Genomic DNA, 27,711 nt, shown 5'->3' with positions numbered 1-27,711 from the left:
GGGGGTGAAGCAGAGGGAAGCCACCCCCAGCACAGGCCGGCAGTTCAGGGACGCCCCCCTCTGCCCCCGAGGGCCCTTGGCACTTTTTAAAAAATTTTTTATTACTATTTTTTTTCTTTTGAGATGGAGTCTTCCTGTGTCATCCAGGCTGGAGTGCAGTGGTGCGATCTCCACTCACCACTCTGTCTCCCAGAATCAAGCGATTCTCCTGCCACAGCCTCCCAAGTAGCTGGAATTACAGGTGCCCGCCACCAAACCTGGCTAATTTTTGTATTTTTAGTAGAGACAGGGTTTCAACATGTTGGCCAGGCTGGTCTCAAACTCCTGACCTCAAGTGATCCGCCCGCCTCGGCCTCCCAAAGGGATTACAGGTGTGAGCCACCGTGTCTGGCCTCATCACCACTTAGAGCTAATGTCACGATTTCCTTAAAACCAGAAGTCTGGAGAGTCCTCTGCAGGCGGCTTCCCCAAGCCTGTGCACCAGGTGACCCCACAGCCACAGGGCTCTGCCTGAGCCTCATGCCAGAGGCTGCCCTGCCCCAGGCCTGGGTGCCAGAAGGGAAGGTGGGGTAGGGAAGGCAGACTAGCAGTAGACGCGAGGCTGCGGCTCACACTTTATTAGGATGCACCAGGAGCCCCACGGGCCCACTGTGGAATGTAGGTAAGGGGTCCATGGCCCTGCCTGGAGCACCAGGACCAGTGGGGCCACTTCCAGGATGCCAAGCCCCTGTTCCTGCAGCCCCAACCCGTTTCCCGGGAGGCTGGGGGCCACAGGTTGGCCCCCGTGTGGACACTGCTTTGGAGAATATGTAAATATAAAAAGTGCTGGAGACCCTCCCCCCCTGCCCTGGGTCCCACACCAGCACATGGCCACCCCGCCCGGGGGGTTTGGAGGCCCGGAAGCCACCTCAGCCAGGGCTTCCAGAAACACGGTTCCGGGGGCTCCGGGCACCTGTCCCTCCCTCCCTCTCCCAGCATGGGGCAGAGCACCGAGGCTGGTGGTGGGAAAGGCAGCTGTGGGCACGGCCGTCTCCCTGTGGGCGTCCTTTTGGCAGAGAAGCGGGCAGCCTATGCGCAGTAGGTGTCTGCCTTGACCACCTGGCAGTACATGGTCATGGCGAAGGTCAGGCCTAGGATCTGTGGGGAGGGGAGGAGGGCTGGGCACGGCAGCTCCATGGCCTCAGGCCTCAAGCCCAGAGCGGTCCCTGTCCTCAGCAGGTGCCCTGGCCCTGACCCCGGGGCAGGGGACACAGCGGTAGAGCCCTTCAGCTTCCTGGTGGCTCACACCCCCCACCCAACCCCTGCGGCGCAAGCCATAGCACCCTCCCCTGAGCCTTGCAAGCATGAGGACACCCAGCACTTCCTGGGGGCTGTGGAGTTTGGAGAGCAGGGGCCACAGGCACCAGGACCCCAGCTGCCACTCTCTGCACGCTGGCCAGTCCTGGGCCACCAACCAGCACGGATGGCCGCCGGCCTCCACCGCACACCAGCCTCTGCCTCTGTCCACTAGGAGGGAGCCCACTGTCCCCACAGGCCGTCCCTGCCCATCCCCCCGAACTCACCCTCCTGCTTTTGCCCCAGCCTCCCCGATCATGGGTTCCTGGGGGCAAGGCCTTTGCTCCTTTGTTCCCTGGGCTCAGAAGGCCCCAGCAAAGGGGTAGCAGGGAGTCTGCAGTCCCCAGGCCATACCTGCACCAGTGCCGTGCACAGCCCAAAGACGCCCACAGCCAGCAGGTTCTCCTGGAGCCACATCTTCACCGTCTCGTAGCACGGCTGCAGGAGGCATGTCCTGCATGTCACGGAAGGGCCTGCCAGTCCCACCCTCTAGGCCCCCGCCAGCCCCCAGGGTGGGGGTCTCACCGCCTTCCACCAGGTGCCAGGTGCGTGCAGCCCGCAGCTCTCGCTGAACTCCAGGCAGCAGGAGTCGGGCACCCGCGTGGCGTTGTACACCTCAAACCAGTCAGTGTAGTTGGAGACACCACAGCAGCGGAACTGGGGGACAAGCTCAGGTCGGGCTGAGGCAGGAGGAGAGGGGGCACCCGCTGACCCCGCCCACCTGCCCAGGCCTCACGTCAGTCTGGATGATGCTCCAGGCGTTGGTGAGGCCCACGTTGCCCTGCGTGCCGTACAGGTGCAAGCCTTTCTTCAGGTCTTGCTGGGCGTACCTGTCAATCTGGGGGTGCGGGGGGTCAGCAGGGCCCCTCCCACTGTACCCCGCCTCCCTCATCCACACCCCCTCGCTGGCCCCTAAGCCTGCGTCTGGTCCTGAAGTGTCTCCTGCCCTTCCTGGCCCACCAAGCTGCAGACACACCGGCCCCATGTCCTCCCAGCAGCCCTGAGGCCCAGGGTCCCCACCTCCGGGCTTCCTCCCCAGGCTGGGGGAGGACCATGGGTCCTGGGGGGACAGAAGACAGGGACACAGGTGACTCCACGTGTCAGGACGTGCAGCTGTGCTCTGTGAGCTGAAAGCCAGGAGCTATGAGCGCCGAGCCCACCCAGCACCCTGGCCACGGTCCCCAATATCCAGTGAGGACCCAGGGCACCCTGGAGAAGGGTCTGATTCCTGGGCCAGGGCAGGGAATGCAGGAGGAGCCTGGAGCGCCCTGCAGTGCCAGGAAGTCAGGACGTGCCCCAGAATGAAAAGTCTGTTGATGGGGGCGCGTCAGGGGACCCAGCAGCCAACGACAAGAGCTCCCCAGGGCCAAGGACGGACAGTGTGATTCACAAAACAAAGCAGTGTTGTGTTCTAGCTCAGAGTGCAGCCTCAATAGCCGTGACTTCATCCCAACATAAACAAATGGCTGAATATATAAATGAGTGACCAAGAAGAGGCCGTTCTACAGAGCAGAACCCCACGGTGAGCAGCCAGGACAAGGCGCTGGGAGCAGACGGCCCGGGACGCTGTGTCGGGGGATGACCTAGGGCGCGCCCTCCGGGTGGGGGAGCAGTGCCCTTGTGCCCCAGTCACCGCAGAGCCATAGCACAGCCTCCCAGGGTTGGGGGTGCTCCCCCTCCAGGCCTGGTAAATCCAGACCCGCTGTCTTGGCCGCCAGGGAGGGCAGATGGGGGGCCACTCTGTCCACACCGGGCCCACGGTGCTCCCTGGGAGTCAGGATGGAGCCCCCAGCCCTGCAGCTGGGCCTGCAGCTGAGGCAGCCATACCTTGTCCGTGTAGGCGAAGAAGAGGATGGCAATGGTGGCCTCCAGCAGGAACACCAGCAGCAGCAGCAGGAAGAACTGTGGAGGGGGCAGGCTCAGGACCTGGCAGGCCCCATGGCCTTCACCCCATAGCATGCCAGGGGCCAGGGCCACACACCTCATGGATACCTGGTGCTGCCAGGAAACCCCTACCAGGCCCCCAATCTGAGACCCCAGAATGCCACCCCCACCTCAGAACCCTCAGCCTCGGCCCCAGGTCCGGGGACTGTGGCTGTCGTGTCCTGCTCAGCCCCTGAGTGTAGGGCCCCGGGCTGGCCTGGGCTCCCCTCCCCTGCCCCCATCCCTGGGGCAACCCAGACACCCCCAAGTGGGCACAAGTCCCTGTTCCCGAGGCTCTAGCCCCTGTCAGCTGGCTTCAGACACCTCCATCCAGGGGCCTGTGAGTGTCCGGCGGGTGCCTCGCGGGGTGCCTGTCACACCTGGGCTGCAGAGGCCCCTTCCACTCCCACATCACAGCCCTCAGGGCAGCCAGGGTGGCTGATGCCCCCTCCAGCAAGACCACAGGCTGCAAGCCCCACCTCTGACCACGCAAGCTTCCTCCTCCTGGCGGCAGCCCTGAAGCTCAGCCTGACCCCAGCCCTGCTGCTCCTCCATGCGGAGGTCACTGACACCCGCAACAGGAGGGCAGGCATGGACAGGGTGTGTCCAGGAACTGGGGGGCCCAGGCAGAGTGGGCGTGAGGCGTGAGTGGGGCAGACAGGGTGCTGGGCTGAGGACATAGGAGCCCCTCACCCCCAGGAGGTACCCAGGGTTCTGGTCCCAAGTCACCTGTGGGAAAGGGGGTAGGGCTTCTGTCCCTGCAGGCCTGGCAGGGCCCACACACAGCAGCTTCCTCAACTGTTGGAGGAGCTCCAAGCCCCAGCAGGGCTGCCACAGACCCCCACCGACTGCCTCCAAGGGGCTGTGGGCCCCAACGGATGCCGGGGAGGCTGAGAGATGTGGGGCTCACCCCCAGGAAGGGGTACGGAGGGGAGTGGGCTGGCTGAGGCGATCTAAGGGAGGCCCCACCCCATCCAGGGCTTCTCAGACAAAGAGGTGATCTGAAACCTCATGATTTAGGACCTCAGCAGGCTGCAGACCTGCTTCGGGCCCACGGCCTCAGCCAGGCATGTTAATCGGTAGCAAGCCTGTGTTTCCATCTAGGAGCCCTTTTCCTTTTTAATTATCTGTGATGAACATTTCCAAGGAGGATAAACACATTCCTGCCTATAAGTCCATCCCTGAGGCATGGTGGGGGCTGGGAGGGTCCCAGCAGACGGTCCCAGGGAGCTGAGACCAGGCCTTGGACAAGGAGCTGGGGAAGGGGCCACAGCGGGGGTGGGGTGGTCAGGAATGAGTCATGGAGACCAGAAGCTCGTGAAAGGCTGTGCATGCCTGTGCACACCAGGGCCCGTGTCCTGTCAAGGGAGGCTCCTGACAAGCTACAGCATGTTCTCAAGTGACCCCCGCCTCCGCCCCCACTCCACAAATCAGCCCCTGGCCCCAGTGCAGCCTGGAAGACCCAACAGTGGCCACACTCCCGCCCTGGAGGTCAGGCCCCAGAGGTGGTGCCCACGTCTGGGGGTCACTGCAGCAGACAAGGCCTGGGGACCACCGGAGCCCCACCCTGCGTGGTCCCACCCGGAGCATCGCCTGGACCCCGGCACTCACAGCGAGCAGGAGGCACTTGTTCTCCTTGATGGCGCCCAGGCAGCCCACGAAGCCGATGGCCATGACAAAGGCACCGGTGATGATGAGCAGGTTGGCAGCCGACAGGGACGGGAAGGAGGAGGACAGCGTGGCGAAGCTCCCCTGGGTGGCAGCCAGCCAGATGCCGACGCCCAGCACGCCACAGCCCCCCAGCTGGGGCACAGCAACATGAGAGACACAGACAGGGTGAGGCCCCAACACAAGCTCTGGACCCCAGAGCAGAGCCCGGCCCGCAAGCCAAGGCCACACCGCCTGCCGGCCTGAGCCAGAACCACCCGGAGTCCTGCTAACTCCCACGGCAGCCCTGGGGGGTGTCCCGGGCAGGCCAGTCTTTTCCCGACACCCTGGGTTGGCACCCCATCCCCAAACCCACAATCCATGGCCACAGTGGTGGGGGCTCCCTTGTGCCCCTGAAACTCCCTCTAGGAGGGATCTGCCCACCCCCAGGTCTAGAGCCAAAGGGGCGGGACCTTAGGCCCCAGGACGCAGCCTGCACACCCCCAACCCCACTTCGCCCTCTGGTCTGTCCAGAACAGAAGCCCACTCCCCACCTGACAGGCCACTCCAGCCTTTCCAGACTGTGCTGTCAGGGAGACCCAGCCCTGCCCTCACTCCGGGATGGGGCTTCCTGGCAGGTGGTCTCAGGATTCCGGTGCCCACTTCCCAAGAAGGTCCCTGTGATGTCCCCGGCTGTCCCGTCACTCATGGCAGGAGAAATGCTGATTCCCTCACACTTTGTCTCCCTCCCCTCTCCCCTCTCCCCCTCCCTCCCTCCGTCCCTTCCTTCCTTTTCTTTCTTTCCTTTCTTTCTCTTTTTGGACACGGAGTCTCACTCTGTTGCCCAGGCTGGAGGGCAGCGGCGCCATCTCGGCTCACTGCAACCTCCTCCGCCTCCCAGGTTCAAGTGATTCTCCTGCCTCAGCCTCCCAAGTAGCTGGGACTACAGGCGTGCACCACCACACCTGGCTACCTTTTTGTATTTTTAGTAGAGACAGGGTTTCACCATGTTAGCCAGGATGGTCTTGATCTCAATCTCCTGACCTCATGATCCGCCCGCCTTGGCCTCCCAAAGTGTGGAGATTATAGGCATGAGCCACCGCACCCGGCCAAGTTATGATTTCTTACAGCCACACAGGCACTGGCGGGAACGGAGAAGGCAGGTCCCCCAGGAGCACCTCCCGCAGCCTCTGTAACCGCTGGAGCTCTTACTGTGTTTCCTAAGTGCTCGTTCTTATAAAAATCAATTAAAACAGGAAGAGGCGGGGGAGACGAGGGGGTCCTGCGCCCGGAGAGAGGGTGCTAGGCTGCCAGCCCAGCAAGGCCTCAAGGGAAGCAGGGGTCCTGTTGGACCCCCACCCTCAGACGCTGAGGCCTCGGGCTTGGGCCGTTTCAGGGGGAGACGGAAGATACGTTCCAGACCTGGGCATGGGGTAAGCAGTCACCGGAAAATGCTGACCAGCTCCTGGTCTGCAGTGTGGGCGCCCAGGCGGGTGGTGGGTAGACGTCCTGGGCTGCCGACGGTTGACTGGTTCTGGGGAAGGGCCACACAGCCCTGCGGGATCCCAGCCCCACCCGACTGGACGGGACTTGGGAGGAGGCTGGCAAAGCCACCCCTCTACCCGATGGAACCCCTCAGAGCACCCAGACCACAGGCTCTGGGGGCTACCAGAAGCCCCAAGTCACCCCATAAAAGCCTCCCAAGCCCCAGTGGCAGACTCACACCCCACTTTCCAGACAGAAACCAAGGCTGGGAGATGAGCTGCTGGCCACCGGCAGCCACCCCACCCCCACCCGCCACACCAGCTCAGTTCAAGACAGGCCTGGGGCCTCCACCCTGGCAGGGTTCCCGCAGGCCCCATGGGCCCCAAGACTCTTGCCTCAGGGGGTCTGGGGGTGGGAGATGCCCCCTCCTCGTGTGCACACTCCCCTGCCCCTCCCTGAGCAGTGCATCAGCCAGGCCAGGCTGCAGGTTGGAGGCCGCCACCCTTTGGCTGGCAGGCTGGCAGGCAGGCAGGCAGGAGCCTGTGCTGGGGAGATGGGACGTGGCTCCCTGCCCAAGGCTGGCATGGTCACTTGGTGGCCAGAGGTTCAGGCCAGGCCTCTCACTGGTGTCTTGGGTCCCTCTGGGCTCCACAGGGTGAAATCCCCTCAAAGCAGAATCCCCCCTCCTGGGGCCCACAAGTCCCACACATGCTCAGGCCGTCCTGGGAAGAATGCAGGCTCTGTCCTTCCCTGGCCTTCCAAAGGCAGCATCTCTGCTTAACGTTCACAACAGAACTCTGTCCGGAAGCTGCCGGCGCAGGGCCTGTCCTGGGAAGCTCTGCCGAACCACTGGCTCCTGGTGCCTGCTGAGCTCTGACACCCAAGCCCAGAGCCCCGCCCCAGCAGGCCAGGCACAGGGCACAGGGGCGCTGGACAGACCGGGTGCAGGAAGACGGGTCACCCCTGTGCTCTGGGCCCCAGGATTCGGAGTACCGAGGCAGGGGCTAACTTGCTGGCTCTGACCACACAGCCCCTCATGGCTCCAGGGATGCTGCTAAGGAGCCAATAGGAGACCTGGGCACAGCGCCTGGCCTGGATGCTTCTGAGCAAACGCAGCCCCAGAAGCAGCTTAGGGGGATAGGGGAGGCTTCCCAGGAGACCAGGAAAAGGCTTGGGGGTGGGAGCCAGCACAGCCTGGCAGAGGGCGACCCAGAGATGCACCAGGGGAGGGATGCATGAGCCTGAGGCATGTATGAGCTGGGGTGCCTGTGAGGGGGGGTGTGTGTTAGCAGGGGTGCATGTGAGCTGGGGTGCGAGAGGGGGTGCGTGTGGGCCCGGGGTGCGTGTGAGCCGAGGTGCATGGGGGCCAGGGAGCGTGTGAGCCGGGGGTGCGTGTGAGCCGGGGTGTGTGTGGGCCAGGATGCCTGTGAGCCGGGGGTGCATGTCAATGGGGGTGCATGTAAGCAGGGGTGCATGTGAGCCGGGGTGTGTGGGAGCCTGGGGTGTGTGGGAACCAGGGTGCATGAGTGGGGGTGCATGTGAGCAGGGTGCATGGAAGCCTGGGGTGCATGGAAACTGGGGTGCTTGTGAGCGGGGTGTGTGAGCCAGGGTGGATGTGTCTGGAGTGTGCAGGACCAGAGGCCAGCTCTGTGGCACAAGTGCCAGGGACATCCCTAATTAAGAGAATCTGTCCTCACAAGGAGCACCGGGCTTGGGCCACAGCCCCAGGGTGGGCAGGGTCTGCCAACTCTACAGAGATGTCCCCACTTCCTGGGGGACCTGGCCCTGCTACGGGATGCACCAGCAGCTGGGGGACGGGCTATTGAGGGTGCTGACTGCTAACACAGCAGCCCCACCCACGCATCTTTGGAGAGGTGTCCCTTGTAACATCCTGGAGCACGGGAGAGGCCTGGAGGCAACGGCTCACTCGGTGCTCCCTCCAGACCGTCGGGCACAAGGGCACGCACACCAGGTACAGAGCAGTTCAGACAAGGCCGTGCGGAACTGAGGGGCATTCCTGAGGAGCATACAGGAATCCCAGCCTGCCCCTGGGCTGTCCCCATGTCCTCCCACAGTTCCCAGGTTTCGTGGAGGGGCAGACAGGGCACCACACATGGCCTGACATGGTCACTGCCCCAAGAAATGGGCAGAGAAGGGATATGGCCCTGGGTCCAGATCACCAGGTAATGAGGGCAGAAGGTCAAAGGGAAACAAGAGGCCCCAGAAGAAGAGATGGCCATCGCCAGCTCAGAGCATATCCTGGCCTCAAGCGCCAAGCAACCCCGCAAGTTGCATTCCAGGCTAAATGCCCAGGCTGGGGGGTGAAGGTCCCTGAACTTAGGGGAGGTGCTGGCGCAACAGAGAAAACTGTCATTTAAAACCCAAACTGGGGCCGGGCGCGGTGGCTCACACCCGTAATCCCAGCACTTTGGGAGGGTGAGGTGGGTGGGTCACGAGGTCAGGAGATCGAGACTATCCTGGCTAACACGGTGAAACCCCGTCTGTACTAAAAATACAAAAAATTAGCTTGGCGCTGTGGCGGGCGCCTGTAGTCCCAGCTACTTGGGAGGCTGCGGCAGGAGAATGGCGTGAACCCAGGAGGCAGAGCTTGCAGTGAGCCAAGACAGTGCCACTGCACTCCAGCCTGGGCAACAGAGACTCAGTCTCAAAAAAAAAAAACCCAAACTGCCTGCACCGTCCGCCTCTGCCTTCCAAGGACGGCAGACCTCTCCTGTCAGCAGGAAGATGAGCGGTTCCAAGCTCCCCTCGCCCCAAGGGGATGCATCGAAGGGCACAGGGAGGACGTTTGCAGAGTGACTGGTGCCATGCGAGGTGTGGGACACCCCCATTCCACGGGGGCTGGGCAGGAAGGGGCCCTACACCTCCAGCCCTGGACCCCTTCCACAATGGCCCCAGCCCTGGTGGGAACCGATTTCCCTAATTAACACTCCATGAAACATCCTCACCTCCACCCGAGACGGCAGGAAAGACCCACCCACTCGCTGTCACCAGACGGGTTCGGTCACACACTGTGGCAGACGATAGCCCACATTGCCACAGACGCCTCACACCATCACACGTGGCCACACACGTGCAGTCTCGCCCTGCGACCCAGCGTCCCCGAGGCCCCAGCGTGCTGCACCTGCGCGCTGGCAGACCCACACAGATAAAGTGTGTGCACGTGGTTAATAAAATTACCTGCAATTCTCAAAGTGTTTCCGTGTGTGCAGCTTTTAAAACATTTTGGCAGGAAAATTATAGCCTCAAAGTGCAAGAGAAAATGCACCCCATTTGCTTGTAGACAGAACATCAAAGGCAGGAGGAGCAGGGCTGAGGCCAGGAGGGCCGGGTCCCTCTGGTCAAATGCAGCCAGAGGGGAAGCAGCTGGGGGTGTGGCTGGCAGCCTGCGTACCCTACCAGGGTCCCACCCAGCATCTGGGCCTGGCCCGGAAACCAGAGGAGCTCCACCCCCATCCCCACGCACTCAAAACAAACAGGAACAGGCTGAAAACCTCCCTCCCTCACTGCTGCCCCCACCAGGCCAGACACAAGCTCCGGTGGGAGGCTGACCCCACCCCATGACAGATGGGAGAGGAACCCTGGATGGCAGCTGGGGGAACAGCCCAGGCGAGCGGCTCCATCCCAGACCTCTTCACCTCGAGTCAGCGGTGCCTGGGGCCCGTCCTTCTCCCAGGCATCAGCTCACACTGTCCGCTGCCCAGAACCTGTCCCCAGTACCTGCCTGAGACCATCTCTGGCCAATGTCCGTCCAGCACACCTGGCCCCAGGCTCAGTCCATCAGACACTTGCTCACCCTGATCTTCAGCAGCAACTGATGGCTCAGCCCAAGACTAGGGCCCAAGAGGCTCAGGGGGCTGTCCCCCAGCACTGAGCATGTGCAGGTGCTGCTGAGGCCTGTGCATTCTCCGCTCTGCCCTTCTTTTCTGGTCTGGACAGCCCACCCGAGCCTCTTGGGCAGGTGCTGGGGGACGGCCCCCTTGAGCCTCCTGGAGGCCTCGGGCCAGGGTGCAGTCACTGGAGTCCATGGAGTGTGCTCCCTCCAGGCCCGCGGGGGCTGAGCTGACCGGCTCTCCATCCTCAGCCCACTGCCCCTCCGGCCACGTGTCTTTGTGTGGCAGATGGCTGGGCTGCCAGCCACGTCCTTGGAATAGGATGGGGGCACTGAGTCCCCGCAGGAGCCAGGGCTCTGTCCGGAGACAGGGATGCTGGCAGCCAGCACAGCCTCAGGACCCTCTGGGCTGGCGGGAACATCCCATCATGGCTGGGATGCTGCTTTCCAGGGATTACAAATCTGTCCACTTACAATGTGTGGTTCGCTGTGATTTGTTTCCTTAAAGCTGTGGGTCCCGAGCAACATCCTGTTTCCACACCCCCATCTGTCTTCCGTTCCCTCACCCCTGAACCTAGGGGCTCTCCAAGGGCCCCCAGGGCCCAGAGATGAGGAGACCAGCCCCACCCAGTGACCAAGGCCCACCCTGAGGCCAGTGTCCAAGGCAGGGAGAGCAGAACAGCGCTCGTCGGGGGCACCTGCCCAGGGTGCCAATGCTGGGTCTTGCAGGGTGAGTAGGAGTTTGCTGGAGGGCGGGGAGGAATCCAGGAGGAGACTGTGACCCAGCGGGGCTGTGGGTGCAGCAGGGCTGCGTAGGAGCCGCAAGGAGGCAGGCCGGCCGTCGTCAGGCCAGGGCCACGGCTCACATCACACAGGTGCGGCTGGGAGCCCAGGCCCCCACGCTCACTCCCGTCCCCCTGCTTGGGCCTCCTGACTTCTCTGCCTGCCCCCTGCAGCCCTGAGCTGCCAATGCCACATCTCTGCCCCCGGGGAGAGCCCTCTCCATACCGAGGCCCAGCCTGCCTGCCCTGCCACCAGCTGAGACCTGGAACCTGCAGAGGTCCATGGTGCCAGGCCTGTGTCACCAGGTGGACAAGTCTGACCTACCCCACAGCACCAGAGCTACCTGGAGCCCGCAGCTGGGCAGGCAGCGTCCCCCAACCGACCGCTGCTGCTCCCCACCACGGGGAGCCACACACTTCCCAAGGCTCAGACACACTGTGGTTGCCGGCATCAGGGCCCTTCCTTCAGAAATGGCTGTTGGGGCCGGGCGCGGAGGCTCACGCCTGTAATCCCAGCACTGTGGGAGGCCGAGACGGGCCGATCACGCCTGTAATCCCAGCACTTTGGGAGGCCGAGACGGGTGGATCACGAGGTCAGGAGATCGAGACCATCCTGGCTAACACGGTGAAACCCCGTCTCTACTAAAAATACAAAAAACTAGCCAGGCGAGGTGGCGGCGCCTGTAGTCCCAGCTACCCGGGAGGCTGAGGCAGGAGAATGACGTGAACCCGGGAGGCGGAGCTTGCAGTGAGCTGAGATCCGGCCACTGCACTCCAGCCCGGGCGACAGAGCGAGACTCTGTCTCAAAAAAAAAAAAAAAAAAAAAAAGAGAAATGGGGGTGGGGGGTTCGCCGCCATCCCCACCCCCAAGGCTGGCCGGGATGTTAAACACCTCAGAGAGGCCTGGGAGCTGGAGGCAGAGCCCTCTGCCACCCTTGGGGACACTGCTGCCCAGAGGCCAGCGCCAGGCGGGCCCGCCATGGCATCTGCCAGACATCGCCTCAGCTCATCCCAGGGGAGGGGAAGCCAAGGACTGGCCCCCGCCGCACCCCTCCACCAGGCTCACTGCCGATCTCAGAGCAGAGGCCCCAAGCGCAGCCAGGACCTTCCTTTGGGACAACAGAGAGTGGGCAGTCAGGCTGAGGGGCCCCCACACCTCCAGGGTTGACAGCCCAAGCAGGACAGAGCCAGGACAGTCCCCATGTCCCCTCCAGGCTGGGGCCCTGGACCACCTGGCTCCGACACACTGCCCACCTGGGGTGTCTCCCCGGGGGTCAGTGCAGGTGGCAGGGGGTTGAGGGGCCTCCCACATTTCCACTCACCCCCTGGGTCAGGCCAGCACCTGGGGACCTCATCCTGTACTGCCCCACGTGGCGCAGATGAGAAAATGAGGCCCGAAGGAGGGCAGGACCTGCCCGGCGTCCCACAGTGGCAGACAGGACTCCGACCTCCACCCCGGCCCCCCAGACGGGCCCTAACCACACAGTGCAGAGAGGGCCTGAGCTTCCGCCGAGCTCCTGGTGCTGGGGCGGGGAGGGGAAGGGGAGCAGCACCTACCCTGAGGAGCAGCGTCGGGAAGGAGCCGAGGCCAGGCGGGCAGGAGGACAGCCCTTGGTGGTGGCACCTTGCTAAGGAGCTCAGCCGCCTCCACCCCTGACCGGCAGGAAGAGCAGGCCCCGTCCTCTCCCCTCCGCCCTGGGACCTCCACTTCCATTAAGGGAAGAGCGTTGCTGGCAGAGGTTGAGCTGACGAGGCAGCACGGAGGCCTGAAGGTGGGGGTCCCGGGGCAGCAGAGCCCCCATGCCCTCACTACTGCTGACCTGTGTCTGTGTCGGCACCTGCCTGGACCCAGGACACCTTGCTCAGGCTCACAGGCCCTGCACCCAGCTTCCCCCAGAATGGGGCTCCCAGGAGACACCCGGGCCCCATCACAGGCAGCGTGCTTCCCACTCCCCACCCTGTGCAGGGAGGGCTCGAAGGCAGGCTCAGTGGCTGTGCCCAGTGGAACTGCCATCGCCAGGTGGGGGCTCCTATTTGCTGAAGGCGGGCAGCGTGTCCCCAGGTGTCCATGGGGCCAGGAGTTGGCACCACTGCTCTAAACTCTGAAGGCCCCACCGGGTGCCCCCCCCACCAAGCCAGGACACATCCTACCTCCCCACCCTGGCGGCCCCAGGAACCCTCCCCACTCCACCCAAAGCTGGAGGCTCTGAGTATAGACCCTCGCGAGCAGCCCTACCCTACCAGACCCCAGCAAAGATGCCTGCCCCGGAAATCCGAACCAACGCTGTAAAGAAATACGTCAGTCAGTCTTCTGGAGCGAGCCCCTTCCTTCCCCACCTCAAGTAGGCCCCGAGGCTGCCCCAGGCCCAGTTAGTGACTGTGGTCTCAGCCAGGGGCCCAGCCTGACTGTGGGTGTGGAGGGGGGCTCAGGCCTGGACCCAAAGAGACCTTGGAAGCCAGGAGTACTGTCAGGACCTTGGAGCGTCTGCATTTGGAAGAAGGGGGGTTTTGAGAAGAGCATGAAGGCAAAGGCAGGAGAGAGAGGTGCCAGGTTGGGGTTGAGGGCACAGGAGAGCAAAGCTAAGGGGCAGGCAGGCACGGTGGGGGCAGAGGGCAGCTGCAGAACCCTGACCGCTGCACAGGAGCCAGGCACGGGTGCCCCACTCTCAGCCCCCCAACTCCTCCCAGTGCCTAGGACCCCTCATCCTGGCCACACCTGTACCACTTACAGGGCTCAGCCCCTGCCTCCACACCCACAGCCACACCCAGGACGGGCACAGCCCCCCAGTCACACACAACTTTCCTCACCCGCCCCGGCTCCCACCACTGCCCATGGCTCTGGCCACTGGCTGCCCACTGGGGCTCCCCCATGCCCTCCCCACAGGCCCAGCAGGACTCCGGCAGCAGGGGGTCAGGACAGACACACATGGGCTCTTGGGGTCTCACCAGGGGGATGCCCCTCCCACCACCTTAACCCCTGAGCTTCACTCCTGAGACGGAGGAAATGATTCTGAGGAGGAAAGGGCCAGTTCTGTCCCCCGGTAGGACAGATGAGTAGGAAATGCAAAAGCCCTACTACAGGGAGCTGGCACCCCCAAAAGAAAAGGAGGCCTGGGGAAGGGGCACTAGGCCTGACTCCCGAAAGAGCCTCACGCCAGGAGGAGGGGGCTTAGCTCACAGTGACTCAGGGCACAGCAGGTGCGGACGTCAGCCCAGGACACTCTCCTGACAAAACCCCCACCCATTCTTATTTCCCCTGCCCCGCTCCCACCCTCAGACCCCCACTGGACACCAGCCCAGGGTTGGGGGCGCCAAGGCTGGTGTATGAGGCCAGCGGGGCTCCAGTTTGCTGGACTGGGCAGCAGGTGGTGATTGAATAATAAAAATAATTGGGGCCGGTCACGATGGCTCACGCCTGTAATCCCAGCACTTTGGGAGGCAGAGACGGTGGATCATGAGGGCAGGAGTTCAAGACCAGCCTGACCAACATAGTGAAATCCCGTCTCTACTAAAAATACAGAAATTAGCCAGGCGTGGTAATGTACATCTGTAATCCCAGTTACTTGGGAGGCTGAGGTGGGAGAATCGCTTGAACCCCAGAGGCGGAAGGTTGCAGTGAGCCGAGATCGCGCCACTTCACTCCAGGTGACAGAGCAAGACTCCATCTCAAAAAACAAACATAAAAAAGACAGAACTGGACTTTCCAACCCAGAACAGGGTCCCAGGAGGGTTCCTGGTGGGTTCCTTCCCAGGTTGAGGACGGTGGAGTGTGTCTGCCAGCGGCAGAAATGGAGGCCTCTTTGGGGTTCACAGAGCAAAGAGAGGTCCACCTGGGGTCTTCCATGAAGGTGGGCTGCTCTCAGGGCAGAGAGATCCCCCCCCAGGGACCCTCTTCTTTCTTCCTGAAGGCAGGTGTCCAGGCCACGGAGGAGGGGAGGAGGCTGGACAGAGGACAGGGCTTCCCATCCCAGGACCTGCCTGCCTGCCAGGCCCCCACACCCACTGCCCTTCAGTCATTCGGCCCCGTCCCCCCATCACAGAAACACTCTGGTCACTCAGCCACCTGCAGCCCACCCCCCACACCCACCAGCTCCAGCCCACACCCATGTCTCCCACCACCCCTACCTCCAAGGCACTCCTCAGGCCTGGGCCTCACCCCTTCAAGAGGCTCTTGCAGAAAACAAACCCTTGGGGTGACCCCTTCTGGAGGTGGATGTCTGGAGCAGGAGGCTCCTTGGGTCACACCCAGCAGGCAACCCAGGCTGGCTGTCCCTCCCAGGAAGCCCCCAGCCCCCACCCCAAGCTGGTGAGAGAAGGAGCCAGGGCTCCGGAGGGGAGAGGTGGGGAGGCGGACCCAGGCTTCTGGGCACTTGGCCCCAGCTGGATCTCATGCAGAGGGACAGCCTCCTGAAGCCCAGAGCCCAGGCAGAAGCTGAGGCCACACCCCTGACTCCCAGCTGCAGGAGCTGGTTCAGGAATTAAGGATAGGGCGCAGAATGACCTTGGCATCACTTCACCTCCCCCAGCCCAGCCAGCAAAGCCCCAGGCCCAGCGCAGGCCATCCTTGGCCACCCCTAACTCCAGCTGCCCTCCACAGGGGCCAGGGACAGGACAGGGCCGCGGCTCCATGAGGCGTGCTCCAACCTGGCCAGGTGGGAATCCTGCCCCACCTCCTGCTGACTTGGGGCTGGGGTGGAACCTTATCCTCCCTCTACTTCAGCTCTGCTCCGCCCAGCACACAGGGCCCACCCTGGACACCACTCCAGGTCTGAGCACACCTGACACCACCTCGGCAGAAGTTAGGGAAGCCTCTGCTGCCGGAGGCGCGGGAAAGCCAGGGTCTGCCGCGAGCACTCATGGCCCACGGCCCTGCTCAGTGTCGGGGATTCCCTTCCGCAGCGCCTCCCGGCGACTGGGGAACCTTGGCGGCAGCCGGCTCAACCCCTCGGAAGTGAGTCCCTTGGCCGGGCAGGTCGCCTGCCTGGAGGGGCGGGGCCGAGGCAAGGATGCCAGCTGCACCGAGGAGGGGCCGGCCCAGGGGAGGCACCCGGGCCCCACGCAAAACTGGTCACGACCCGGATTCGAATCCCGACCCTAGGGGAGGCGCAGTGCCCGGTGGCCCTGCCCGGCGCGCACGTGTGCAACGTGTCCCGTCCCATCAAGAGAGGAGAGGAGAGCGGGCCGGGGCGTGGGGCAGCCTCTCGGAGTGCAGGGGTCAGACCCAGTGATGGCGAAAACCTTCCCCACTCGCCCAGTCCAGCCCCCAGCCGGAGCAGCGGTCTTGGGTCCTCCTGGACCACCCCCCAACCGCACCCAACGCCCGGCCGGGGCAGCGACTCCGGCCTCCCAGACCCCAAGACCCGCCGCGGCAGGGACCCCGGGTCTTTCCCGGGCACCCACCCCGGCGCCCGGACTCACCCAGAAGAGCAGGTTGAAGGCGAACATGAGGTACTTGACGGCCTGGAGGCAGGCGCGCGCCATGCCGCAGCGCTTCAGCTCTAGGAGGAAGATGAAGGAGAGGTCCAGGTAGAAGACCACGTACTTGTTGCCCTTGGGCGACGTGTAGCGCGCCTGGGCCGCCTTGGGGCCGGGATTCGCGTGCAGGCCGAAGAACGCGCCCCCGGCGTCCCCGCCTCCCGCGCGCCCGTACAGGCTGCTGTAGCGCCGGAAGGGGCCGCCGCGCGCGAAGCCCGGCTCCTTGCCCTCCGGAGAGGGGCTGCGCCGGTACGTGGACTCGTCCGTGCTGGAGCGGCGCATCTCGCCCGGGTGTGCCGGGGCCGCCGCTCAGCGCCCCACGCCCGCCGCCCCGGAAACCCCCATCCCGCCGGCCGGTGCCTGCTCCGGCCCCGCTCCCGCTCCCGGTCTGGCCCCGACAGTGGCAGCGGGACGCGCGGATCCGCAAGGAACCCGGGTGCGGGATCCCGACACCTGCCCGGCCCGCGCGCTGCGGCCCCCGCGCCCCGCGACCTCTCGCGCCCCGCCCCGCGCCCTCCCGGCCAATCCCCGGCGGCTCCGCCCACGCGCGGACCCCCTCCCCTCCTCGCCGCACCGCCCGGCAAACCCTAGCGCTCCGCCCGGGCCGACCAATCGCGGCCCGCGGCAACACACCAGCCGCGACCCCGGCCCCTCCGCCCGCGCCGGCGCCCCAGCCCTCCCCACCTTGCGCGCGCGGCAGTAAGACGCTCGTGAAGGGCGCCTGAGGGGACTGGGGGCCGGGGCCTGGGGATGAGACGTGGGCAGCTCTTGGCCCGCGACCGACGCCCGCAGCCCTTCCCCCCACGGTACCTCGCCTGGACCCCGGCCCCGGGTCGGGCTTGGAGACCTCCGACCACGCGAACAACACGCAAAGCACTCCGCAAATGAAGGGTGACCCCGCTGCTGTCTGGTGGCAAGTTGGGGCGGCCCCGCCCCGGGCGCTTTGGGGAGCCCTGGGTGCCGGGGGGCGGGGGTTGGGTCAGCCTGCACTGCATGGAGCGGGTGCCAGTTGAGTCTTTGACTATACGAGAGGTTCCACAACACAGAAGAGCGCAGGTGTGACTGCTGAGACATCCCCCCCACCAGGCAGCCCCGCGGGAGGCTGGCAGCCCCAGGCCAGACCCAGAGCGTTCCAGGTGGGCACGGCTCGGCCTCCGCCCCGTGTAGTCCCCAAGGCGGGAGCGGGGCCGGCTTCCAGGGCAGTTGCTCGCACCCACCCCCGCTGGCTTGATGCTCTGCTGTTCCCGTCTTGAAATTCTTGATAATTTTTAAACAAGAGGCCCAGAATTTCATTTTCTTCAAGCCCAGGCTGGAAGTCAGCCTGTAAGAGACCCCACCCCGTCCCGGACAGGTACAGACACACTGGCCCCGTGCGCAGATGTGCCTGCACTCCTGGGTGTCATCACGCCGGGTGCGCACACGCCTCCCACAGCCGGAGATGGGGACAGAGGCCCCCAGCTGTGCGCCGCAGCCTACCCCACGTCTCTGAAGCCCCAGCACCACTGCAGGGCACAAGGGCCCTATGGTGTTGGGAAGACACCAGCATGTGGCCCAGATTCCTGGCAGGTGACATGAAGCCCCGAGGTCGGGAATGAGGAAGGGAAGGAGGAAGAGGGAGAGTCCGCTAAGGGGGGAAAGGGGTGCTCCATGGCAGGGCTGGCCATCTCTGGAGGCCTGGGTCCTCCTGGAGTAACTGATGTGGGAGCTGGCAGGTCTGGGGAGGACTGCCGTGGGAGACCTGGGTGCCCAGGGAGGTCCCGCACCTCTGCCCACCCCTGAGGACCTGCCCCAAGCCTCTGCTGCCCCCCAAGGGCTCTGTAGAGAACTGCAGCCCAAGCCCCGGGGCAGCATCCCATGCCCAGGTCCTCGCTGGGGGAAGGGGACAGGGGGCCCCCTGAACAGGAGGCTAGTCTGAAGGTCCCCTGAAGGCCCACACGGCCATCCTGGCGCTTCCCATGGCCCCTACCCTGTCCTTCCCGAGGGTTCTTTGGTGGGTCTGGGCCCCAGGAATGGGTCAGAACGGAGGCCATGCATCGGGGCCCAGCAGAGACCCCAGGAACCCTGGGACCCCGACCGTGACAGAAACACCCGCAGCTCTCCCCAGAGAGCAGATGGCGCCCGGCCCCCTTCCCCCGGCCACGCAGGTACAACCCGAGGGCAGACACTCAGCCGTGGGCAGCGCCTCCAGGGAGCTCGCATGTGACCTGGGCAGCGCTCAGAGCACCTACGCATGGACCAGGCAAGGGGAGGTGCCACAGGGACCTGGGAGGACTCCAGGCTGACTGGGAGAAGCTAGACCCCAGCTGCAGTCAAAAACACCACCTGAACCACCCCAAGGAGAACATCTGCTGCCAGGCTAGCCAGTGGCACCCCTGCCCCATCTCTCCTGCATCCCTCTGTGGCTGGGGCTGGAAGGAGAAGTGGCGGGCAAGGCTCGAGGGTCCCACGTGGGTGGGAGGGCAAAGGGAGAGCTGGTCTGGGTGCCTGCACTGAGCCCAGCACCCAGGATGCAGTCCCAGTGCCCCCCAAGACCCCTGCCACCCCCTTTCCCATCTACAAAGCCCTGCACACATCACCTAGGTGAGCAGGTGAGGCCTATTCAAGAAGAAATCAAAAACCTCAAACAAGGCCACCGAGGGCCAGTAGGAGCAGGGGCTGGGCTTGCTCCTGTTGCCAAGTTCAGGATTCACACTGGGTTGCTCAGACACAGGCAGGGGCCTGGGCAAGGCCACAGGGTCAGAGCTCAGTCGGGGAGGGTCCTTCCTCAACACCCCAGCCAGGGTGTTCTGGGACCCTGTCTCCAAAGTCCAGCCCTCTCCACGGGAGCTCCAATTACACACTCAGGTGTGTTGTCAAAGTGTCCGGCTGGCAAGGCCCCTGGGCCAGCAAAGTGAGACCCAGAGGTAAGCCCACTGCTGCCCACCACAACCATCCAGCCCCGCCGGGCTGTGACATACCTGGGCTGGCCACAGGAAAGAGGCCAGGCGCTGCTCAGGGCCCCTGAAGGCTGACCAGTGGGCAGGCAGGTGGTGGGTGCGACCAAGGCAGCCCCAAGCTCTGCGGAAGGAAAGACGGGCAGAGTGGAGCCCTGGCGTCCACCCTCAGCACAGCCAGAGATGCTCCTAGACAAGGGCAGGGAACCCCCACCTGGGGCCAGGTCCCTACAGGGCAGAGGGGCAGTCAGGGGTGGGCAGGGGATACACCACCAGACTCGGGGGCAAAGACCACTGAGGAGTAGCCCCAACCAGGAGAGCTTTGAATCAATGACTGAGTCACCAAATTCTGCCCGTTCAGGCCTCTGAGACAGCCAGGCAGGAACACAGGCTCACTCACAGAGACACGGTGTGCAGAGAACACATGTTCAAAGACATACACTCACAGCACAGGGACATGCAGAGACACAGGCCAAGGCACACGCTTGCACCCACACAGACACGCAGCAGTGCCTCCCCGCTGGGGTCCCAGACCCCTGGACCGGCCTGCTGACTGCTTCCTGCCAGGCACGAGCACTCCCACCCCACCCTGCCTTGGGCTCTGAGCAGACACCCCAGCTCAGGAAGGGGGCTTCGCGCCCCCCCCATGGAGCTGTCAGCAAGGACCCTCAAGGCCCTCCTCCACCATGGGTTGGGGAGTCTGCCCTCCTCCTGGCACTCATGGATTTCTGGCCAGGGAGAGGCCCCAAACTCACCTGGGCAGCCAAACACAGTGCCCACCACTCCCTGCCCTGCTGGCTCCACCCCGCAACACCTTGCCCCTCAGACCCGGCTCTCTGGAGTGAGCTAACTGTCCGTCCAGTAGCCCGAGGGCAGGAGGGAACCACAGAGGCTCCAACCCAACCCTGGCTGAGTGAGGGCCCCAACACAGACACCCAGAGCTCTGCAGGTTGGAAAAGCCCGGGAGACTGAGCTGCAAGGAGACCTCGGACACCCACAAGGGGCCTGCCCACGTGACAGAGCAGCCTGTCTGCAGTAGCCTGGGTGCCAGGCCAGTGGAGCGGCCTCTCTGAGCCCCAGCAGCAGGGCAGCAGCTCAGTCCTGGCCCAGCCCAGAGCCCGGGGTCTCCACACGGCCCAGCAGGGGCAGCTCAGGACAGATAGCAGAGCCAAGCCCACACACCCTGACTCCCCAGGCTCACAGGCTCTGAGGTAGCTTTGAGGAAGCAGGCAGGCCCGCCAACACAAACAGCTTACACTGTGGGCTTCCTGGCTGCCTCAGCCCCTGCGGGGCCCCAGTGCCCGTCCCAGGCCCTCACCCTGGGCGGAGGGTCCCAAGCAAGCTAGCATCCCCTCATGCACACAAGGAGCAGGGACTGGGGGCTGCACACAGAGTCTGGGTGGGACCAGGCCTCTCCCACCCAAACCTGAGCCCTGGAGGCTGGAGACACCACTCTGATCCCCCCACCAGCCCCAGGGGAGGGACAGACAGTCCAGAGGTTCCCCAGTCTTTCCTCTGAGGACCACCGAGGACAACCCCACACTCCAGGCCTTCCCTGTAACCCTCCCCTGCACTGTTGGGTATTTCTCTGCTGGGAGTTGGGGGTGAAGGCAACACACTTAGGACCCTGGGTAGGGGGCACCTTCCCACAACCCCCAGGCTCCAGGAGCAGCCACACCTCAGGTGCCATCCCACCACAGCCCTGGCCCTGACCCGTGCAACCTAGACCCCTATAGAACAGTCTGGGGGGACATCAGGCCTGGGCAGCTGCGTGGCAGGCAGTGACATTCCCAAATGCCACCAGCCCAGGCACGTGAGTGGTTAGGCTGGGGCCGGTTCAGCGTTGGCGCCATCTACAGACCCCACTGCTCAGAATGCCGGTCTCCCAGGACTGCAGGGAGGCCACGGACGTCGTGGGTATGGTGGGCAGTGGCCTTGGCTGTGTGCACCGCTGAGGTGTCCGGCTCGTGTGCTCGTGACGCCGTGTGCACCCACCCCACCCCACAACATCCTCAGGGTGAGCACACATCTGTCCCAGGCATGGACGGGGCCAGAGGGCACAGTTGTGGGGGCGAGGCTGGGGACACACACCATGATCACCCTCTCCCAGCCAAAGGCCATGCCCGGTCTCCGCGGCAGGAGGGATGCAGCCCTCCTGGTGGGTAGTTTCTGGTCTCACCTGAGCTTCACAGATAGGAAAACACAGGCTGTGATCCCAGACCAGAGTGCAAGTTCAGCTGAATCCCAGCCAGAGCAGCAGCCCGTGCTCCCCACCCAGCCCTCCCGGTCCCGTGGCTGGCCTGTTTCCAGGGCAACACCCGGGGTGGGAGGGGCTCAGCAGCTAAAACTTCAATCATGGGTTTCCCCTGGTCACTTGCCCTGAAGTGACCCCTCCTCTAGCAGGAAGCGCTTGGGGGAGCCCACCCTCCGCTCCCTGTGCCCTGTCCTGACCACAGGAGGCTCCACAACGCCCCCTTCTATAAAACCAGTGCCTCACCCTCCTGGCCCCATCTCAGGCCCTCCCCAAAAGCCAGGCCGAGTCTGTACCAACACTCCACACCCAGGAGAGAGGGGCCCCCACCCGCCCCTGCTGGCCAGCACAGTGCCCTGCCCCCCCACCAGGCTCCCTCCCACCCCTGCTAGCCTGAGGAGGGCCGGGCCCAGGCCCCAGGCTGTTCCGCCCCACACGCTGCTCTCAGGGGGACGCACCAGCCAGGGCTGAGGCAGCCCCAGGCTCCCCAAGGTCCTCAGGTATAGCCCAGTCTGGGCTGAGGACAGGCCTGGGCTCCCCAGGGACCTTGGCACACATGTGGTGGGGACTCGGGGGAGGTGCACAGAGCCTGAGGCTGGGGCAGTCTCCAGGTCTCAGGGGCTCTGCTAGGAAATGGAGGGATAGGAAGCCTACACACTTGGAATTTCAAGAATGTCAGAGCTCGGCCCAAGCCAGGATTTGGAAGGCAGCTTACTCTCCCCGCCCCGTGCTCCGAGTAAACAACTCCTGCAGGCAGGAACGGGCAGGACAGGCCCTGGACCCTCCTCCAGGAAGCCTCCGGGCCCCCACCCACTCCCCAGGGCCCACCCTGCTAACATCCCGGACCCCCTGCCTCCCTCACCTCCACAGCCACCAGCAGCCTCTGCAGCTGAGCCTGGCTCTGACCCCAGGCCACCGTTACTCAGGGCCCCTGTCCTGCCCCTCTGCCCAGAGCAGGATGTGCGTCCACTCATCCTGGGGGGAGGGGGTCAGGGAAGGGAAGTGGCCTCCGCTCGTGGCTCTGCACGTGGCTGGGTGGGGTATGACAAATGCCACTGGGGAAGCTGCCCAGGGCCCTGGCCAGGGTGGGAGCAGAAATCCCAAGTGTGCAGTGGATCTGGCCAGCACCACTCTGGACCCAGAAAACCCTTCATCCTCCTCCCCTGCAACTAAGGCAGACCCAGCATTGCCCTGAGAAAGCGGCAGCTGATGCCTGGAACCCAGCACAGGTCCCACCCCAGCTGGAAGCCCCAGCCCAGAGCCCCTCCATGGGTGCCACTTTGCAGCCCACCCACCCCCCACAGCCCACCTCGCACCTCCAAGGAGTCTTCTTTGCCTCCTACTGCTACACTGACCCCCCATTTCCTCACCCCCACCCCAGGGGCACAGCAAGAAGGGTGCTGGTGCCAGCCCCCCCGCACTCCATCCGAGAGACACGGGCTCCCCGACCCTCGTCCTCCGTAGGCCCTGAGCTCCAGGACAAAGCAGAGCTGCGGCATTCAGCGGGTCCTGCCAGTGCAGCCTCCGGGAGTCTGCCCAGGGGTCCCCTGTGCCGGGGTCTTCAAGGTTCAATTCAAAGAGCACCTCTTCCACGACGCCCTCCCCGTTCTCCCTACCAGGCCCCCCTTCCCGTGCTCAGAGGCGCGTCTCAGCGTCGGGTCGGCGAGCAGCCCAGCAGAGCTGGGAGCGGGGAGGGCGCACCCCGACCCCTTCCTGGGAAGGAGCGGAAAGAACGCGGACAGGAGCCCGGGGCGGGGAGCAGCTGGCGGGGGCCGTAACTGCGCGGCCAAGGCCAGGGCGGCGCCCCTAGGGGTTGGGCCGCGTCCAGAATGGGACCCCCAAACTCGGCACCGAGAGCCCCGGACACCCGCCGGGTAGTGGCGGAGGCGGAGGGATCCACTACCCGGCGGGGCCAAGAGGGGCCGCAGGAAGACCCGCCCCGGCCCCCGCACGCCCTCTCCCCAAGCCCCCGCGCCGGACCCCACTTGTTGCTGCGTGTCGGCTCTGGGCTCGAACTCGCGCGCCCCGCTCGCGTCCGGCTCCAGCCGCTCCCGGTCGGACACCTCGGGCCGTGAGACCCTGGCCGCACGCGCCCACGACCCCTGGGCGCTCTACCTGCGCCGCCGCCTCCCGCTCGCTTCGTCCGCTCCCGCCGCGCAGCTGTCAGTCAAGCGGACACGAGAAACGCGAACCGCCGCCGCGGCTTTCGGCCCTGCTCAGACGCCGTAGCTCCGGGACGCACCAAATGGTGGGCGGGGGTGTGTCGTCTGTTGCGGCCGCGGCCGCGCAGCCCCAGGAGCCCCGGGCCGCATGGGGAATCCCCATGGCGGCGGAAACTGCGGCCAGCGGCGCCGGGACCAGTGGATGAACGGCCGGGGCAGCGGAGAACGAGCGGAGCCGGTCCCCCCGCGACAGTGGACGCGCCCGGGGCGGGGCCTAGGGGAGTTCTTCCCGTGCGGCCGGACCGGGCCGGGCAGTCTGGGACGCGCCGCCGCCATGATCATTCCTGTACGTTGTTTCACTTGCGGCAAGATCGTCGGCAACAAGTGGGAGGCCTACCTGGGGCTGCTGCAAGCCGAGTACACTGAGGGGTGAGGCGCGGGCTGGGGCCGGGGCTGGGGGCTGAGTCCGCCCTGGGGTGCGGGCCGGCGCGGGAGGCGCAGCGCTGCCTGGGGCCGGCGCTCCATGAGCTGCTTCATGCCCGGCCACTCCGGCCGGGCTCTGTGATCTGCTTTCGGGAGAACATTGTCCCCTGAAGTCTGGGGAGAGAACGGAGTTGGGCTTCAAACCAGTGGTGTCCTGGGGATTCTAGGTGGCCTGGCGGGTGGCAGGCGTCTTGTCACCCGCAGTAAAGCCCTTGGCCTCCGCCCTAATCTCCTGTCTCTGCCCCCAGACCCACCCCATGTCCTGCAAATCTCGCTGCAGGACAGGCGGGCGCGGCAGCTCACGCCTGTAATCCCAGAAGTTTGGGAGGCCAAGGCGAGAGGCTTGCTTGAGCCCAGGAGATCGAGACCAGCCTGGACAACCTAGGGAGACCCTGATCTCCAGAAATTTTCTTTTTTTTTTTTTTTTTTTTCCTTTTTTGGGACGGAGTCTCGCTCTGTCCCCCAGGCTGGAGTGCAGCGGCACGATCTCGGCTCAGTGCAATCTCTGCTTCCTGGGCTCCAGCAATTCTCCTGCCTCAACCTCCCAAGTAGCCGGGACTACAGGCGTGTGCCACCATGCCCGGCTAAGTTTTGTATTTTTAGTAGAGATAGGAGTTCGCCATGTTGGCCAGGCTGGTCTCGAACTCCTGACCTCAAGTGATCCACCTGCCTCGGACTCCTGGAGTGCTGAGATTACAGGCGTGAGCCACCGCCCCTGGCCCTCTTATCTTTTTAATTCGCCGGACTTGGTGGTGCACACCTGTGGTCCCAGCTATTTGGGAGGCTGAGGTGAGAGAATCGCTTGAGCCTGGGAGGCAGGTGAAGATTTCAGTGAGCCGAGATCACGCCACTGCACTCCAGCCTGGATGAGAGAGTGGAACTCCGTGTCACGCGCACACACAGAAAAAGAAATGCGGGGCAGACTTGCTGACCCCCCTCATCATCGGGCTTTGTGGCGGAGGCATCCTTCTGTGCTTGTCCCTTGGTGCTGCTGTCACCACCGTGCCTGAGTCTTGGTGCCCCTGCTGGAGTCTGACCCTTGCCTGCTGAGTCCTGGTCACATGTGAATCCCCAGGCTCGTGTGTGCCAGCCTGCCATAGGCTCTCAGTGCAGCTTGCTGGACGAATGAGGAAAGCAAGTGGGCTGCTAGAGTGAGTGGCTGGTGGTCTGTCCAGACCCTTTCCCAGGGATATGAACGGCAGGGGCCTCCCATGTGGCCTCCCCTTTCCCAGGCTTCTGTCTCTGCACGTTGGAGCCATCAGTGTGGGAGTTTTCTGGAGGTCTTGATGGTGACGGGACCTTGGTCCCAGGGAAATTAAAGCTTCTAATTGGCTTGGGAAATGGGAGAGGTGGCTCCCTGGAGAAGCAGTCTCTCCCTGATTGAAGGCAGCAGAGGTGAGGAAAGACCCCACAGCGGCAGAGGCGGCTTGCTCTGGCCGGGGTGGGGGATGAACCAGCTACGGGCAGGCCCCTGGAGAGCTACCCTGCTGTGGCTGGTGTGGGATGAGGGCAGCTGCACATCGGGACCTTGGTGGCCTTGGTTTTCTATGCTCCCCCCAATTACTTCTAGTTTTCGTTTCATTTGTATTTCTTACATATGTTAGACACACATATGTACGGCCAGAGTAGGTAGGAGAGGAGGCTCCTCACGCTCCACCCAGGGATTTGGGCATTGCCAGGTTACTCCAGCCAGGATTGTACTGCTAGGTCTCAACTTCTGATCCGGGTGAATGTGTTTGCCTTGCCGGTAGCAGGGGGGTGAGGCCAGCAGGCAGTGAGAGGCAGCTTGGATGTGGGCTCCAGGCCTGTGCAGACCGTGGAGAACTCAGCTGGCCTCTCTGTTCCTCCCCTCGCTTGACACAGGGATGCGCTGGACGCCCTGGGCCTGAAGCGCTACTGCTGCCGCCGGATGCTGCTGGCCCACGTGGACCTGATCGAGAAGCTGCTCAATTATGCACCCCTGGAGAAGTGATCAGGCTGGAGTCCGCCTACCTGCCATGCTGACCATGGGCCATGAGCATCCTGCCCCAAGTTCACGAGGCTGAGGCATCCAGGAGCTGGCGCAATGCCTTGCCACAGCGTGTGTGTGTCCCATCCCCCACTCTGGAAGGAACCAGCCAGTAAAGGTCTTTCAGAACTACCAAGGTCCCAGCCCTCACTAGGATGTCAGGGGCCAGGACTAGGCCCAGCTCTCACACTGCAGCAGCCCAGGGAAGCCGACTGGGCCATGAACTCTCCCAGCCCTGGGGCCCACAGGCACCCCTGCAGGAGGTGCTGCCAAGAGAGCCTTCCATCTTGGGGCTCTTTGAGGTTCCCTCCTTCTGGGTGCTCTTCAGGCTGAGCACAGAGGCTCCTGCACCCTCTCTGTTGGAATCTGAAGAGCCAGATTTAGGCCAGGCGCAGTGGTTCACCCCGATAATCCAAGCACTTTGGGAGGCCAAGGTGGGCGGATCACGAGGTCAGGAGATCGAGGCCATGCTGGCTAACACGGTGAAACCCCATCTCTACTAAAAATACAAAAACAAAAACAGCCGGGCGTGGTGCCGGGCGCGGTGCCGGGCGCCTGTAGTCCCAGCTACTTGGGAGGCTGAGGCAGGAGACTGGCATGAACCCGGGAGGGGGGAGCTTGCAGTGAGCTGAGATTGCGCCACTGCACTCCAGCGTGGGTGACAGTGAGACTCCATCTCCAAAAAAAAAGAGAGAAAAGAACCAGATCTTCTGGGGCCCAGTCTTTGCTATGGTCACGGCTGCCAGCACCTGCTGGCCCCTGCCCACTGCTGCCTGTCCCTGAGGGTCCCACCCGAGCCTAGCAGGGAGGGCAGGCCTTAAGACACCCCTAGCTGGCTTGGGAGGCGGCCCTAAGGAGGCCCTGCTGTCCAGGCAGTGCTACCAGCAAGCACCCCAGGTCAGATGGCCCTGCTGCTGAGATACCTGGCGTGGTGTCCTCTGGTGGGGGAGGATGGGTCTGCCTCAGGGTCTTCAGTTCTGAGCCTTAGGGACAGGAGCCTGGGCAGCGGGGGGTACAGTGACTGAGCCCTGGCTCCCGTCTCCAGGGTACCTCTGCCAGACACCAGGCTCTGGTACCTCCCACCCTTGCCCCCAGCAGGGCCTGTAGGCTTCACCATGTAAACTCCCTCACCCTACTGCCCCCACCCATCTGCCTGACGCCTCTCTTACCTGGGCACGGTCCCCAGTCTGCACCGTTCTCATGTCTGCTCCCCACCATGACCAGAAGGGTCTTTGGAAACCCATTTTTCCTCTCCCCCAGGGGCTCTGAACACACCACCATCTCACCCTTTAGGAACATGCTCAGTCCTTTCTGCTGTGAGACCTGTGCTTGGCTGTCCCTGGCATCAGACCTCCCTTCCCTGGAGCCCCATGGGG

The 27,711-nt window shown here is 64.1% G+C and overlaps 2 protein-coding genes across 7 annotated transcripts; one reads left to right on the top strand and one right to left on the bottom strand.

The window, feature by feature from the left end:
* Positions 1–598: 598 nt before the first annotated feature.
* TSPAN4 (tetraspanin 4) lies at positions 599–23,918 on the bottom strand. 6 transcript variants are annotated; one of them, XM_023183372.1, is made up of 9 exons: positions 23,798–23,918; positions 19,456–19,555; positions 16,442–16,521; positions 4,870–5,061; positions 3,163–3,237; positions 2,072–2,173; positions 1,861–1,992; positions 1,690–1,773; positions 599–1,137 (listed from the first exon to the last, which is right to left on the bottom strand). In XM_023183372.1, the coding sequence occupies exons 3-9, from the start codon at positions 16,502–16,504 to the stop codon at positions 1,069–1,071; spliced, it is 717 nt and encodes a 238-aa protein (XP_023039140.1). In that variant the 5' UTR covers positions 16,505–16,521; positions 19,456–19,555; positions 23,798–23,918; the 3' UTR covers positions 599–1,068. The 6 variants fall into 6 exon arrangements, with proteins under 6 accessions (XP_023039140.1, XP_023039141.1, XP_023039142.1 ...); XM_023183373.1 differs by lacking the exon at positions 23,798–23,918 and adding an exon at positions 22,545–22,668; XM_023183374.1 differs by lacking the exon at positions 23,798–23,918 and adding an exon at positions 21,611–21,686.
* Positions 23,919–24,117: 199 nt separating this feature from the next.
* POLR2L (RNA polymerase II subunit L) lies at positions 24,118–26,467 on the top strand. The gene is made up of 2 exons (XM_023183378.1): positions 24,118–24,273; positions 26,191–26,467. Exons 1-2 carry the CDS (start codon positions 24,179–24,181, stop codon positions 26,297–26,299), a joined length of 204 nt encoding a protein of 67 aa, XP_023039146.1. The 5' UTR covers positions 24,118–24,178; the 3' UTR covers positions 26,300–26,467.
* Positions 26,468–27,711: the final 1,244 nt, after the last annotated feature.

This window comes from Piliocolobus tephrosceles, chromosome 13 (assembly GCF_002776525.5).
Source record: "Piliocolobus tephrosceles isolate RC106 chromosome 13, ASM277652v3, whole genome shotgun sequence".
Lineage (NCBI taxonomy): Eukaryota > Metazoa > Chordata > Mammalia > Primates > Cercopithecidae > Piliocolobus > Piliocolobus tephrosceles.
The sequence above is the reverse complement of the archived record's forward strand: the minus strand, read 5'-3'. Positions and strand labels throughout refer to the sequence as shown.

Coding starts and splice junctions, on each gene's coding strand:
- TSPAN4 (XM_023183371.2), bottom strand. CDS start 16,780: ATGCGCCGCTCCAGCACGGACGAGTCCACGTACCGGCGCAGCCCCTCT. Junction 5,062..16,441: donor CCTTCAACCTGCTCTTCTGG/GTGAGTCCGGGC, acceptor GCTGTGCCCCAG/CTGGGGGGCTGTGGCGTGCT. Junction 1,993..2,071: donor GGAGCATCATCCAGACTGAC/GTGAGGCCTGGG, acceptor CTTGTCCCCCAG/TTCCGCTGCTGTGGTGTCTC.
- POLR2L (XM_023183378.1), top strand. CDS start 24,179: ATGATCATTCCTGTACGTTGTTTCACTTGCGGCAAGATCGTCGGCAAC. Junction 24,274..26,190: donor CAAGCCGAGTACACTGAGGG/GTGAGGCGCGGG, acceptor CGCTTGACACAG/GGATGCGCTGGACGCCCTGG.